At 33.2% G+C, this 15,024-nt stretch overlaps 1 protein-coding gene across 4 annotated transcripts in view; it reads left to right on the forward strand.

The window, feature by feature from the left end:
• Positions 1–15,024, forward strand: part of Epc2 (enhancer of polycomb 2) — a 137,337-nt gene that overhangs the window by 88,823 nt on the left and 33,490 nt on the right. For 3 of the 4 annotated variants that reach the window (XM_021735859.3, XM_005315819.4, XM_078017359.1), the window contains one exon: positions 9,398–9,543. In XM_021735859.3, coding sequence (XP_021591534.1) covers positions 9,398–9,543 — 146 coding nt within the window. Of the gene's footprint in view, positions 1–6,389; positions 6,487–9,397; positions 9,544–15,024 lie in introns of all 4 variants that reach the window. The other variant, XM_021735885.3, reaches the window with a different exon arrangement.

Below are 15,024 nucleotides of genomic sequence, written 5' to 3' on the forward strand. Positions count from 1 at the left end.
ATAAGTGAGGCACAAACAAAAATTAAAGTATTTCCTGGTGGAGATTTGTTTCTTAGGAATCCCCAAAGGTGTTAGACTGTTTCTTTTATTTTATAATTATGATGGAGTATGGATTTATACATATTATGTTTAATTCCATTACATTGATTGTCCTTATTAGTACTCATAGTCACCTGTCTTTGGTTAGTAGGAGCCTATTCAGATAAGCTCCTAATCTTTTCATTATGACTCTGGCATCCCAACATGCAAGAAAGCTAGAATGTGCCAGATTCAGTGTGTTTTTCCTAGTCAATTTAAAAACAACCATTTCTGCAGGATTGTCTTGTTCTGTAGTGAAAAATTGTATTTGGAATCTCCAAGCTGGGCAGTAGGCATGTTCATTGCTACTGGGTTGGCCATTATCTCTAAGATGGCTTTTTGTTGTTGTTGTTGTTTTAAACAGAACTCAATGGGAAATATACATTTTTAAAAAGCTTAATACATTATGTGTTTATGCTACTGTTTCTTGCTCTAATAAAAGTACAAAGTTAGGCTGAATATATAGCCCAGCATGCCCTAGGTCCTGGATTCAGTCTTCACAACTGCAGAAAGAAAACAAGACTACGCAGGTTTTAACAGTATATCTGTCTTCATCACATGTGTCGGTTCTAAAGAATATTCACTCAATTCCTATGTTTTATTCTTCATACCAGCACGACAGTCTCAGAATAATAATACCAATCCTGTATCAAAAATATAATCACTGAAAACTCAGTTTCAGGATTTTTTGTTTGTTGGTTGATCTTATTTTTATCTTAAAGATACTTTAATAGAATCCAAATGACAGTTGGTTTACTTATCCCGCTTAATTTTTTGATTTTAGAGATTTTCCCCAAGATTTTATTTTATCATTATGTAAAATATTTATGTGGTTCTAAAAGTAATATCTATAAAACAAGGTATATTCAAAAGAAATATTGTTATTTGAAAAACCCTCCCCGACATTATATTCCTTCCTGCTATAATTATCCTTTTCTTAAAATTTCATGGCATAAGTTATCATTCAGTGATTAATACATAGACCAATGGATATTAAAAAATGTTAAAAATATACCCAAACAAATTTGATGTGTCACAAATAATAATAAAGGGGCATTACAGATCAATGGGGAAAGGATGTAAGTATTTGGCAAATAGTGCTAGGACAAATTTTCCATATGGACAATATATAAACAAAGAATATGAACAGCAAAACTGACATTTTTCAGAAGAAAATATACATGTGGGATGTCTTTATGTCTTGAAGGTAAGGAAAGAATTCTTAAGGCAAAGACAGATAAAATGTCTGTATAACAAAAGACATAAACAAAAATCAGACTGGGAGAAGATATAACGAATGTAGTCCTTTTGGGCATGCGGGTGTAGAGGGAAAGCAAGCATGGGCTTCAGAATTCAGCAGACTTAGGTTCAAATTCTGTGTGACTTGGTGCAAAGTAATTGAAACACTTCTAAAGACTTGATTTCAGTATATACAAAACAAAGGTACAAATGCCTTTCAGGATTTTGTGAGGGTTAGAGAAAATTTATGTAAAAGTATACATTTAGAAATAAGGAGTTGTTGGGGCTGGGGATGTGGCTCAAGTGATAGCCTGCTCGCTTGGCATGCGTGTGGCCCGGGTTCAATCCTCAGTACCACATACAAACAAAGATATTATGTCCCCCGAAATCTTAAAAAATAAATAAATAAATATTAAAATTCTCTCTCTCTCTCTTAAAAGAAAAAGAAATAAGGAGTTGCAAAAAAAATTAGTTTCTATTATGTCCCTGTTCCTTCCCCCATCATCATCATTACTCCATGAATAAAATGAAAGTGAGCTTAAAAAAAAAAGAAAGAAAGAAAAAGAAACAAAGAAAAGAAGAAGTTGCATCAGTGGTAAATTTTATTATGAATACTTGTAATTTACAGTATTTAAATTAAGTTTTATCGAGTTACTTAAAACTAACTGGAGACAGGGTTATAAAGAAATCAAAGAGTAAGTTCTGCCTTAGGATCTTGAGACTTACTTTCAAGCTTGAAGCATGGTTATATTTTGCAAAGGGTGAAGTATTTTTAAATAGGTGCTTTTGGTCACAAGGTTATGAACAACTCAAATAATTAAAGCAGAAAACAAAGTGAAATAATTGCAAGGATTCTTAATGTCTATGATCTGAAAGTACAATTCTTAATATTTTACTTTTTCTCCTATTTTTTATTGCTTCACAGCAGTAATCTTCCATGACCCATAAGTGGCATCTTTTTACCTCTTTGTTTTTATCATTAATTATCATACCATTGCTGTGGGTTTTTTTTTTTTAGAGTTTACTTTTAAATTTACATTTGATTTTCTTACCAAAGCAATACATATATCATTAGACAAGTTTTAAAAATATTTTTTCTGAAAAGTTGTCTTCCAGCTCTGATGCAACTACCTTTTTCTTTAAGCACTTACGTTCAAAATTCTAAATAATGGTTTATACTATCTTTTTAAACAACGTTTTAAAAATATTATCTCTTAATTTCATTCCATGTAAAACAAGAATTTAGTTCTTTCACTTTTTTTTAATAGTACATTTCCCCCAATTTTTGGCTATAGTTTATTGAACCAGATTCAATGTTTATAATATTATCATTATGCAGATATTAATAGCTGAGAGATAATTAAGACTGATTATATTTTCTTTCTTGTGTAAGTTGTATTCTTAAAGGAGAAAGGTTTCTTACCTTTGTATCTTTTTTTATGTGCCTTTCCTTAAATTTGTCCCAAACTCTTAAACAGAAATACAACTCTCATGTTTCAAACAGTAGGAGGAACGGTCTATTAGTTTTATTCTTCTGTGGACATTTTTTCCTGGAGCCATTCATTCTTTTTGCTGCTTTACTCTGCACAAGGTACTCTGGGGCTTGTTGTATGGTTATCATCCATCATGTTGGGGATTTCCTTGCTCTCATCTGATAGTTTTCCATTCTTGGATTCCATGCTTTCTACTTTTAAAATTTACTTCATCCTAATGGAGTAATATTCCTGTAGCATCCCAAGGTGAATTTTTTTGAGGCCTTATATATCTGAAATTACTTGTGTTCTAGCCTCATACTTGATCGGGTGAAGAGTTTTAGGCTGGAAACAGTCACTATCTTCAGAATTTTGATCACTGTGTCAATTGTTTTGTTTTTGTTTTGAAAGGAAGCTCCTGTGTGACCCAGACTAGTCCTGAACTTTTGGCCTTAAGTGACCGCCTAGCCTCAGCCTCCAAAAGTAGCTGAGACTAACAAGATGTGCCAGGCACCCAGCTCAGTATCCTTGTCTTTTAACTTGCAGTATTGCTGTTCTTTATTTTTGCTGTTATAGTTTTAAAGTTTAATTTTAAATATTTTGATCTTCTATATAGTATCCTGTTCTTGTTTTTTTATGAATTTAATACTCTTTCAGGATATATGTTTTCTTCTTGCATTGTCTATTTTTCCTGTGAAATCCTTCTTGATGTTTTTTCTCTTTTCTTAAATATCTGAATTACTCAACTAACCATCACTTATCTGATGGTTCCCCCCTCCACTCCCAGATCAGTTCACTTTCCTGCAGAGGAATGGGCTTCCATCTTATTCTTGAATGGCTGGTAGTGTTTCTGTTTCTGATTTTATAGCTGAGTTGGGGGATGTAAATAGAGGAGTGGGATAGACTGTAGGGTATTTCATGATTCAACATGTGAACTTTGACTTATTCTTCTTTGGTATGAAGTCTTAAACTTGTACTTGGTATAGTAGTATTTTACCATTGACAGGCTCTCTTGAGTAACCTTGTAGATTAACCTTCAGGCTTATACCTAGCTACACTGGAGGATGGGAAGTTCTAATTATCTATTTAAAGATTTTCAACTAGTCTCCCTATTTTCAGAACTACCCTAATCTTTCAAAGAGTAACTATTGATTTCATTCAGGACCTAGATGGGAAAAGGGGAGTTTCCTACTATGTTTCCCTCTCCTGCTATTTTATATTTTAGTATTCTCTTACCTGCTCATTAATATACTTTATAATAATTTTGAAAAATTAGATTTATAATTTCTCATCTCATTCTCATCACTTCTGAATATGTATGCCATTTGGAAAAAATCCCTTTTCTTTTGTTTGAATGGGATTTTGAGATAAATATATCATCTTTCTGACTTATTTAACCAGAAAGCGTCTCCATGTTCACATTTCTGTTAAAGGAAATCTGGCCCAGGTCAGCTTTAAACCCTGACTATTTAAAGGTGAGTTGCTCATCTGTGGTACAGTGAGTTCCCTATGGCATGGTATCCAACATGACTGAGGAGGGTCCAGAGCCAGACAGACATATAGAGTCCTGAATTCACAAAATTGAGGTAGAGAAGTCACCAGTGTGGGTTTTGATGTTGTAGTAAAGCCTGGAATTTAAAGCACTTTTGATATGTTTGGTGTGTAAAAGAGTACTTATACAACATATGCTATTGCCTCCTAGTTTTATAAATAACCAGAGAAAACAGGGTGAGTAAATAAACTTTTTGTGTTGTCTATATATTGTCTAAAGGACATGTAATGAAGACCAAAGTAGGGGGACACATTGAATATTCTGGAGTCAAAAAGAAAGAGAAGCTGGGAGTTCTGGTGCACATCTGTGATCCCAGCGGCTTGGGGGGCAGGAGGATCACAAATTCAAAGCCAGCCTCAGCAGTTTAGCGGGGCACTAAGCAACTCAGTGAAAACAGACAATGGAAGAAGAAAACATATCCTGAAAAAGAGTATTAAATTCATAAAAAAAATGTGTGAAATACACAACAGGGCTAGGGATGTGGCTCAGTGGTCAAGTACCTCTGAGTTCAATCCCCAGTACCCCCCCCCCCAAAAAAAAGAGAGAGAGAGAAAGAAAGAATAACCACTTATAAAATACTGAATAGGGTCTGCCGTCTCCTACCCTTATAGTTGGTTACTGACATGAGAACCTACCTACCACCTCAAACTTCCACCCTCACCCCATTGGAAATGCAACCTCTGTGAAGGGGAAAAAAAAACATTCACCCAGAAGGTATTGAGCTGATAAGGTCCTCGTCCCAAGTTCACTAATCAGGAGAGAATGATGGGATACAAAGAAACTGAAAAGTAGAGAATAAGTGCTTTCTCTTAACATATAGTATATAATAGGCATAATACTAGGAAGTAATAGTAATTCATATTTATAATCATTATGAAGTAATGGACAGTAACTTGCTTATCATCATGCCTTCATTGTATTGCATGCTACTCATTTTGTACTATGCTTAATAAGCATCATTTAATCTGAAAATATCTTGCCATATTTTGGCCTTGGGAAATTTTCTTGTTATTTCTTCTTCTGGGTTCATTCCATTAAACAGCTCTTCTTGTTACATTTTTGCATAAGAATATAGCCAATTACTAAAGGACTTTAAAAGACTCTTTTAACTAGAAGTAATCCTTTCTTTATCAGCTGATTTTAGATGGACAGTATATTCTCTAAACTATGACCAGTGATCTTGTAGATGCTTTACATATTCCAATAGCAGGTTATATCCACTGCCTTACTTACACAGAAGTTGTTGGCCTCCTCCTAGAGAGCATACAAACTTTCCTGACAGTTACTACAAGACACTTTTTGATCTGCTTTCCTTCCTACTTCCTTTTCCCTTCTCATAGTGAACATGCACAACTTAAATACCCTCATGTTTCTTAATTGTTAGTTAATGTTACCATAAGAAGTCTTCTCTATGCATACAGACACTTGCTGGTATTAACCTTGTTCATCATGTATAAATTCTGTCAATATACATCAAGAAATTTCTCATTCTCCCCCCCCCTCTTTGGGGGGGGGGGTAGGTGTATAGAGGAGTATTTCACTTGGTTGATTGGCTTGTGAAACTAATCCTCTATTTTTAAGATTTGTTTTTTTTAATCAGGAAAAAGTTTTCTGGGTTTCATAAAATGAGGTATCTGTAAACTTATAGAAAACATTTTGCTGGTAGTTTTAAAGAATACCTTATATTTAAGAAATGCTATTTTTAATCATCAACTTTAGTGCTCACTTTTTTCTCTTTAAGTATTATGGAGAGGATATTCAAATATGACTAAAGTAATTACTGCTTTTAAAGAATTTCTTGTCTGGTAGAGAAGATGTTCAGTATAATATAAGGTAAAAAAGAGGTATAAATGAAACACCAGTACCTGGTTTAGAAGCAACAGAATACCTAAATTATAATGATCTTTGTGTAGTTTTTTAATAAAAAGAGAAATGCTAGTACTAGAATACTTACAGAGCTAGTGCAAATCTTTGCCCTGGTTCTGATTTAACACATTGTCAGATCTCCTATCAATTCTCACTATTAATTTTTCTAAACTATTTCCCAGCTTTTCTTGTCCCTTCCCCTGCCTCACAAGCTGGGGTGCTGGCTTTTATAAGAATAGAATAAGAAGATAGAGCAGATAGGAGGTGGAGGAACAAGAGGTGAGTAAGATTAGGTAGGTGTGTAAAAGATGATCATGCAAAAATTGTATATATAGCCTTGCCCTTGAACATTTGAAAATTTCTGTTTACCTTAGAAATTAATAATGTTGAGTTAACTCTGCTCAATACTTCCTAAAATTTTTCTCTAAAATGTCTTCCAGTTTTACCAACTACATGATTTTATTAACTTTTTGTTGTTAGTCTATGGACTAAAAGCAGATCATTGCACATTTATTGTGTGCATTTACAAATATAATGTTCCTTTGTGGAAGGAAGAGTGATTTTTAGTAATATGTTTAGTTTGGAAGATCCACATCATCTATCACTGAGTTTGACATAAATTGGATTGACTTTATAAAAGTGTAGCTTTGAGTTATTGATAATCAGGTAGTAAAAAGATAGGAAAAGTACATCTTGTTTTCAAGAATATTTAAAATGAATCATACTTATGAAATAATCTGTATCATTAGTTTACCAGTAACTATAATTTCTCTGATTCATAAAACTCATTTTGTACTTTGTAATACAAGTTAAATACAGTAACATTTAACATTTTTAGAATATAATACACATTGGGAGATAAAATACTATCTGCTACACAGTGAGGTTGTGACAGTTAATTTAGTATGCGTAAAGTATGCTGAACAACAAAGCCTGGTCCATAGTGCAATAAAATTAACAAGTATTAGCTAACTTACTTTTTTCTTATTATCTAGTGGTGAAATTTTTTTAACAAGTTAACTAGAATTCAGATTTATGAGATGTAGTCACTTTTTTAACACAAATGCTTTTAAATATTAAAGTTCCTCAGTATTGCCTGTAATAATGGGCTGATTTTACTGAAATTTTATAAATATGTGCACTGTTTAGATTACTCTGTTAAGAATGACCTTTCAAATATCATTCTGAATCTGAGAAGGCCAGGACATTTCACGTGATATAAATGGAAGATATTCACCTATACCTTGATATGCAGGCAACCTTAAAATAACCAATCTATTGGTGATTGGTGTATCTGTTGCCTTGCTCTAAATCTTGTCATGTAATTTCAGTACATAATTTGGCACTTGAGTCTTCTCCCCTTTTATATTTGAATAATTAGTACACATATATGCTTAAATGTCAAACAATACAAAAGGAAAAAGAATAAAATTTATTTCCCTCTACCATCCTATTCCCAGTGTCCCCTTACCCAAAAGTAGAGAATTATTACTGGTTTCTTGTGTATCTTTTCAAAAATATTCTGTGCTTTACAAACACAGGCATATGTATCCATTCTTGTCCTTTCTAAAACGGTACATTGTATACACTACTATTCTGCACCTTAGCTTTTTTTTCACATAATGGTCATAAAGTCAGCTTTATTTCATCTCATTTTACATGGGTCACTCATTCTTTTCTTAGCCTTTCAGTCTATACTTTAGTATATACATACTGTTATTTATCTAATCTGCAAATAATTGCTTGTTTTCTGTTTTTTGCTTATCCCAGTATCAAAATTAAGGCCCTGTGTATATATGTTTGTATCTGCATAAGTTTATTTGTAGGATAAATTCATAGAAATAGAATTGCTAAGTCCAAGAAGATGTATTTTTTAAGTCTTTTTAGTTGTAAATAAACACAATATCTTTGTTTATTTTTTATGTTGTGCTGAGGTTCAAACCCAGTGCCTCACATATGCCAGGCAAGCACTCTATACCACTGAGCCACAACCCCAGGATGTATTTTTAATTGAACTAAATATCAGTTTATAATTTCCTGTTCATATTCCAAAATAGCATATTAGATCTTACAGTATTTAGATCTTAGTCTATGTGACCAATGAAAATGTCTTCTTACTGTGTTTGCATCTATCTAATTATGAATAAGGTAAAGGCTTTTAATGTTTAAAAGTCATTTACACTTAAGTCTCCATTAAAAATCTTTTGCCCGATTTTGTTAAGTTTCTGGCTTTTTTCTTGGTAATTTTAAGAAATCAGCCCTTTTATGTGTTACTTTTTTCCCCCTGTTGGTTCTTTGTCTTTAGACTTTATTTATTAAATTTTGTATGCAGAAATTTTTAATTTTGTTAATATAATCATTTCTTATATCAGTTCTGTGGTTTCTGAATTTGTACTTGTTCATACATTTCCCCCTCGTTTCTTTATAGTATTTTTATGAATTTTATTTTTTACTATAAAATCGTGTTGAATATATTATTTATTGATATTAGAAGTGGTGTAGGAATTCAGATTAATTTTTTTTAAATAACTAGTCTGCCTATATCAACACCTTGGGTTTTTGTTTTGTTTTTTAATGGTACTAGGTAGAAATTGAACCCAAGGTTGCTCTACCACTGAGCTACACCCGCAACCCTTGAATTTTATTTTGAGAAAGGGTCTCACTAAGTTGCCCAGTGTGACCCTCAACTTCCAATCCTCCTACCTCAGCCTCCTACTTCAGTGTTCTGTGTCATTGGGATGACAGGCACACATCAATGTGCCCTGCAGCTTTTTTTTTTTTTTTAAATAATGCTTTGCTTTTTATCTTCAGTGGTAAAACATAAGCTATGTACATAGGTTTATTTCTGGATTTTTAATTTTGTTTCATAGCTTCTCATTATGCTACCAGAACTACCATGTTGATTATCTTTTTTGTAATTGCTATTATAAATTTTTATCATGTGATCATTTTTTAAATAAGAAATTAATTTCTTTATGTTTTTACTCTTAAATTTTAAATCATATGTAAAGCAAACTATTTTTTCTTCCACTGTGCAGTTAGCCTCTGAAATGGATTTTTAGATATCTGCTCACAAACTCTTTGGTCAATGCATATAAATTTAGAAGTAATCTGTGGTCAAATGTGATAAAAATACCGTATGACTTCATTATTTCTCCTGAGTTTGAATAATAATTTTTTTCTTTTCTAGCTTTTAATCTAGACAACGAGCAACCAGATTATGATATGGATTCAGAAGATGAGACCTTATTAAATAGACTTAACAGAAAAATGGAAATTAAGCCTTTGCAATTTGAAATTATGATTGACAGACTTGAAAAAGCCAGTTCTAATCAGGTACTGTACCATGTAAAAATGTCTCTTTTTTTCATATATTTCAGTTAGCATCTTTAGTTTACATTTTCTTTAAATCTGAGTGTTTTGAATTTCATTGTCTCTTGAATCTCTTTACTGGGCATCCTAGAATTTTTATTTACAATATTCCTTGAACAAAATATTTAAGCATAATTTTCTTGAATAGGAGCATTTAAGAGTAGTGTTCTAACTTTTTCCTGTATGGATAAAAAATATTCTCTTACAATGTCATAGTATCTTCTTGATCTTTCTAATAAGAGAATATTTTTGAAGCTTTAGCAACTGAATTTTCTTGGTTGTGTCTCTAAGGCAAGCATCAAATCTTGTTCAATTGCTCAGATTTATATTAAGGTATTCATTAAGGTATTTCATTAAATAGATTTTAGTTTTAATTACTTGTATATTACTTAAGTATTTAAATTAGGAAAAATTATTCACAAAGTAATAGAGAATTTTCATTACTGAGATGTTCCATATGTGGCACAGGGAATTTAAAGTGATATTATCTGTCTAGAAAACAATCTCACAGCACGTGTCAGGAACCTTAAAATGTTTACACCCTTTGATTTAGTAATGCCATTTTTGGGAATCATTCTCAAATGTAATCAGAGGGCTGAGGATATAGCTCAGTGGTGGAGCACTTGACTGCCACAAGGACCTGGGTTCAGTCCCTAGCACTTCAAAAAAAGAAAAAGCTGTGACAGATTTTTGAACAGGAAGTTAAGAATGAATTTTTAGTTGACTCTAGAATAAAATACATAATGCTGCCATTAACAATCATGATTTTTGAAAGGTGACTAAGCTGTAGGAAATGGTTCCATAATATAATACTATATTTCAAAAACAGGATGGATATAAATTGTCTATGTGGAAAACACTGAGGTTTATTTAAAAGCATTTATATTTGTACATTTAAGGAAAAAAAGTAAAAAAGTACAACTAAATGCCAACTATGTTTGAAAATATTGGTGATTTTTAATGTTCATTCCATTTTTGTTTTCCAAATTTACTATGATAAATATGTATTATTGATATTGTAATTAAGATTTTTAAAATAAACTTTTTAAAAATAATCTTTGGTGTACCTGTGTGGTATATTGATATGCTAATTATTAATTAAGATACAATGGAGTTTCAAATAAACTTTTTACAATAGACTATAAGAACTTTTCATCAGCTTATCAAGTTCTCCTTGTTCTACAACTTAAGGTCTTTAAATCCTTAAGAAGTTATCAACTCTTCAGAAGCATATCCCAAACTTTTCCATTGGAAAATTAATTGGCTGCATATTTAGCCTTTCTGATAGGCTTCCCCCAGATCCCCATTTTGATGGAAAGTAATATCCATTGTACTATTCAAAGAAGTATACTTGGAAAATTAATTTTGTAAAATTCAGCTGAGTTTTGAGGTTATATAACTTGTTTTTTTTTTAATTGGGAACTTTTTTAAAATTAACAAATTGATACTTATTAATTAGTGTCATAGTTTTCCTGGGATTTGGTTACTGCCATCAAATGATAGTTTCTGGTTGTTCTAGATGGGAATTTTCCTAGCAGATTAGGCCACAGCAGTCTTTTGGTATTTCTGTTATTTGCTCAGATATTACTCATAATTGCTCAGAAATTATTCATGATGGCTGAGATTGTATCATCAAAAGCCTTCAGCTTTCTGTTCTATAATTTGCTTTCTTAGTGCCTAGGTGAACAAGACAAGTGATAACATTGAATAGGAAGATGACAAAAAACCTGCCTTTATAGAGCTTATTATCTAAGTTGGGGCAGGATAAACAAAAAATGTAAACAATACAGTTAACTGAATATATAATCAGCACCATTTTATTTTAGTCTTCTTTGTTCGGTTACAGGTTTCTAGGCCTTGAACATCTAGGTAGGTGCAGAGCGTGAAGCATTTGTTTCAGGCAGTGGGAAATAAAGGTGAAAGTTTTGTCAGAGGAACAATTAGAACCAAGAATTAAAGACACCAATGAGCTGTCTGTCTTCATTCCAAAATCCTGCTATAAGAATTCATTAATCACATTTTTTCGTTTTTTGCGGGGCTGGCCCTAGTACCAGATCCCAGGGCAAGGAATCAAGTTTATGGCTAAACTAATATTTATTAGGTTGGTAGAGAAAGACATCTAAGATAGACTGAGGCAAACCTACCTCCATCATTCTGAGAGACTATTTCAATTAAGTCATTATTGAAAATTCCTGTTGCCAGATTTTGTGATTGGGTTCAGTCTCCATCTAAATATCTCACAAGTTTTATATATATGTTTTTTTGTTTGCAGTGCTTGTAAGCATACTAAGCTAAATGCTCTACTGTTGGGCCCACCTTTATCTTGAACTACACCTTTCTTTTTGGTTTTGCCTCTGGTTTGTTTTTTTTTTTTTTTTTTTAATGATTTAGTCCCTTGTTTTCTTATTTCTTTTTTAAAGACAGGAAAAGCACTGGTTTTATGTATAATTTAAACTTAAATGGTTAGATATCTTATTTCTCATGACCATACTTTTTTGCTTGCTGGCTCCTTTTCATTTAAGTCCTTTAAACATTGAAGTTTGAAATTTTGTTCTTATTGTTATTATTATTTGAGTTTTGGAATAAAATCATCCCTGAGTATTTTTGTCGATAGAATAATCCATGTACCCTTGTCCTTGACCTTCTTTTCAAGCTCTGGGATTTTTTTCCCCCTCTTTTGATGCTGTCTGTTGGTTATCTCCATCTGAATGGTTCACAGACCTCTCAAGTTTAACCTTCCAAAACTGAATTTACTGTCTTATCCTAGATAGTCCTATATTATCTTGCCAATGACCCCCTAAACTCCTAATCATCTGGATTTTTTAATCCCTTTCCTTCAATCCCTAAATTTAAATAGTTATCAGATTCTTTTTAATATTAAAAATAATCTTTCAGTTATGACAACTAATTGTGATGTCTGACCTTAAGCTGAATCAGGAGTAAATGGGATAAAGATAACTTTTGAGTCCATTTAACAAAATTAGCAAATGAATGGTAGATAAAAATAGATAAAATTATCAATGTTAAACTTAATTAAAGTTTATCATTGTGATTATAAAAAAAACTCTATCCTTAAGTACACACTTTAGTATTTAGGGAAATGTATCAGAAAAAAAAAATGCTGTGTTTATGGAAAAGAGCATAGGAAGGAGCAAGCGTGTACACACAAATGGATATAAAAGCTCACAATGACCAGGAATAATGGAGCACCTCAGTAATCTCAGCAGCTCAGGAGACTGAGGGAGGAGGATCACAAGTTTGATGCCCACCTAGGCAATTTAGCAAGACCCTGTTTCAAAAAAACAGGGTGGGGCTGCGAATGTAGCTCAGTGGTAGGACACCCCTGAGTTTAATCCCCACCAACCACGAGTTCCATAATTTTCCTTCCCTTCTACTTGCATACCACATTTATCCTCTTATAGAGGCATAATCCTGACCCTTTTCCAACTCTTCTTTGTGTACCTGCATTTTCCTTGAATGTTTCACTTTTAATTTTCTCTTCTCTAATTTCTTCAGTCTTTGTCTATACCCAGTAATGTGCCCAAGGATCTCTATTTCCAAAAGAATCTTTCACTTATTCTCATTTTTGGATTAGCCACATTTGGTATTTCCTTTGTTTACCTTTCACTCATATCACAAGCCATTTCAGTTTACTGAATTGCATTCTTTTTAAAAAAAAATGTTTATTTTTTAGTTTTAGGTAGACACAATATCTTTATTTTGTTTTTATGTGGTGCTGAGAATCCAACCCAGTGCCTCACGCATGCTAGGTGAGCACACTACCACTTGAGCCACATCCCCAACCCTGAATTGCACTCTTTAAGGATACTAAAGGCCTCCTACTTGCATCTAGGAGCCTTTTTCAACCTGTATTCTAATTATGATCCCTGTAATTGACCACCTCATTTTCCTGTTTTTTTTTTTTAATCTCCTCTTCTATTGCCCCTCTCTATCTTATATGTTGCTATTTCCTTTGATATCTGTCTTCAGTTTTTACTCTTTTTTTTTTTTTTTAAATTCAGTTTTTATTCTTAAGCTGCCAATAATTTGTTGCTGGTTCCCAAGATTTGACTCTGCCTCTAAGCTCCATGCTATTTCTTATGGAAACTTTCAACCTTAGCAAATATTTCAAATTCACATTCCGGACACCACCTGCCCCTCCCTCAGGTTTACTTTCTCTTTCTTAATGGCATCATCTTCTGTTCAGTTGACCAACCTTGCACTTCAGTTATCAACTTGTCGATCCATTTCCTCCATTTTTATTATATCTTACCTGGACCACTGCAATTCTGCCACCAGCTATTTTATTAAAAACTAGCCTCCCTTCAAAAAAACAAACAAAACCTGTAATGGTTTCCACTATCTATAAAGTCCATATTCCACCTGACTCTAGACACACTGAGCTTTTCACTGATACCTAATGTACCATGCTGCTTTATTGTTCCCTCTGCCTAGAAAGCCAAGTCCTACTTTTCTTTTTCCTTTTTTTTTTTTCCATCCTGTTTCTACAATGGGGATTAGACCCAGGGACACTTTACCACTGAGTCACATCCCCAGCCTTTTAAAATTTATTTATTTTGAGACAGGGTCTTGCTAAGTTGCCAAGGCTGGCCTCAAATTTGCAATCTTTCCTCAGCCTCGTGAGTACCTAAGAATTAAGGATGTGTGCTACTGTTCCAGCTCAGATCCTACCTTTCTAATACGTGGTCTTAGTAAACAAGGACTTTTTACTAAATATTTACAGTCATTTGTTAAGCTTCACCGTCTCAGACCAAAAGAGGAATTTTATACTAACTTCTACTCTACTCCCTGGAGTAAGCCAAATTCCATATTTTAGAGCCTGTAGCAGCCCTGTTTCTTGGTGTCATATTCATGGAGACTGGAAGTAGAAGGGAAACTGGAGTTCTGGATGGATTTTTCCCAGAAAGACTCACTCCTAAAGCATTCTGAGTAGTTAGATGTGTTGATCTTTTTTTTTTTGTTTTGTTTTTGCTATTGAGTTAAATACCCTTTACACTGCTTTTTGCAGCCTAGGACTTTATTCTGCATTTGGAGAATTCTCGGTGTGATGAATCTTGGTGCAAAGCAGATTTCTGCTCTCTATCCCATAGGAACTGAAGGAACAGTTCAGGCACAGTGATTCATGCCTGAATCCCAGATCCTAAGGAGGGTAAGACCAGAGGATCCTTAAGTTCAAGGCTAGCCTAGGCAATTTGGTGAGACTTTGTTTCAAAGAAAGAAAACAAAACAAGATAGAAATGCTGAATGCTCTTTCCTGATCCTTTTTGCATCCAAGGCACTGTTGCCTTGGATGGGCTTTGCCAATTAAAATCACTGAATTTGAATTTAGAGCCTCTATTACAAAAAAGCAAGGACAATAGCGAAGTCTCTGATAGTGGTTAAGAGATTGGCATTACCAAGGCAGCAAGAGCAGCTGTTCTAGTA

Source organism: Ictidomys tridecemlineatus, chromosome 7 (genome assembly GCF_052094955.1).
Source record: "Ictidomys tridecemlineatus isolate mIctTri1 chromosome 7, mIctTri1.hap1, whole genome shotgun sequence".
NCBI classification, from domain to species: Eukaryota; Metazoa; Chordata; class Mammalia; order Rodentia; family Sciuridae; genus Ictidomys; species Ictidomys tridecemlineatus.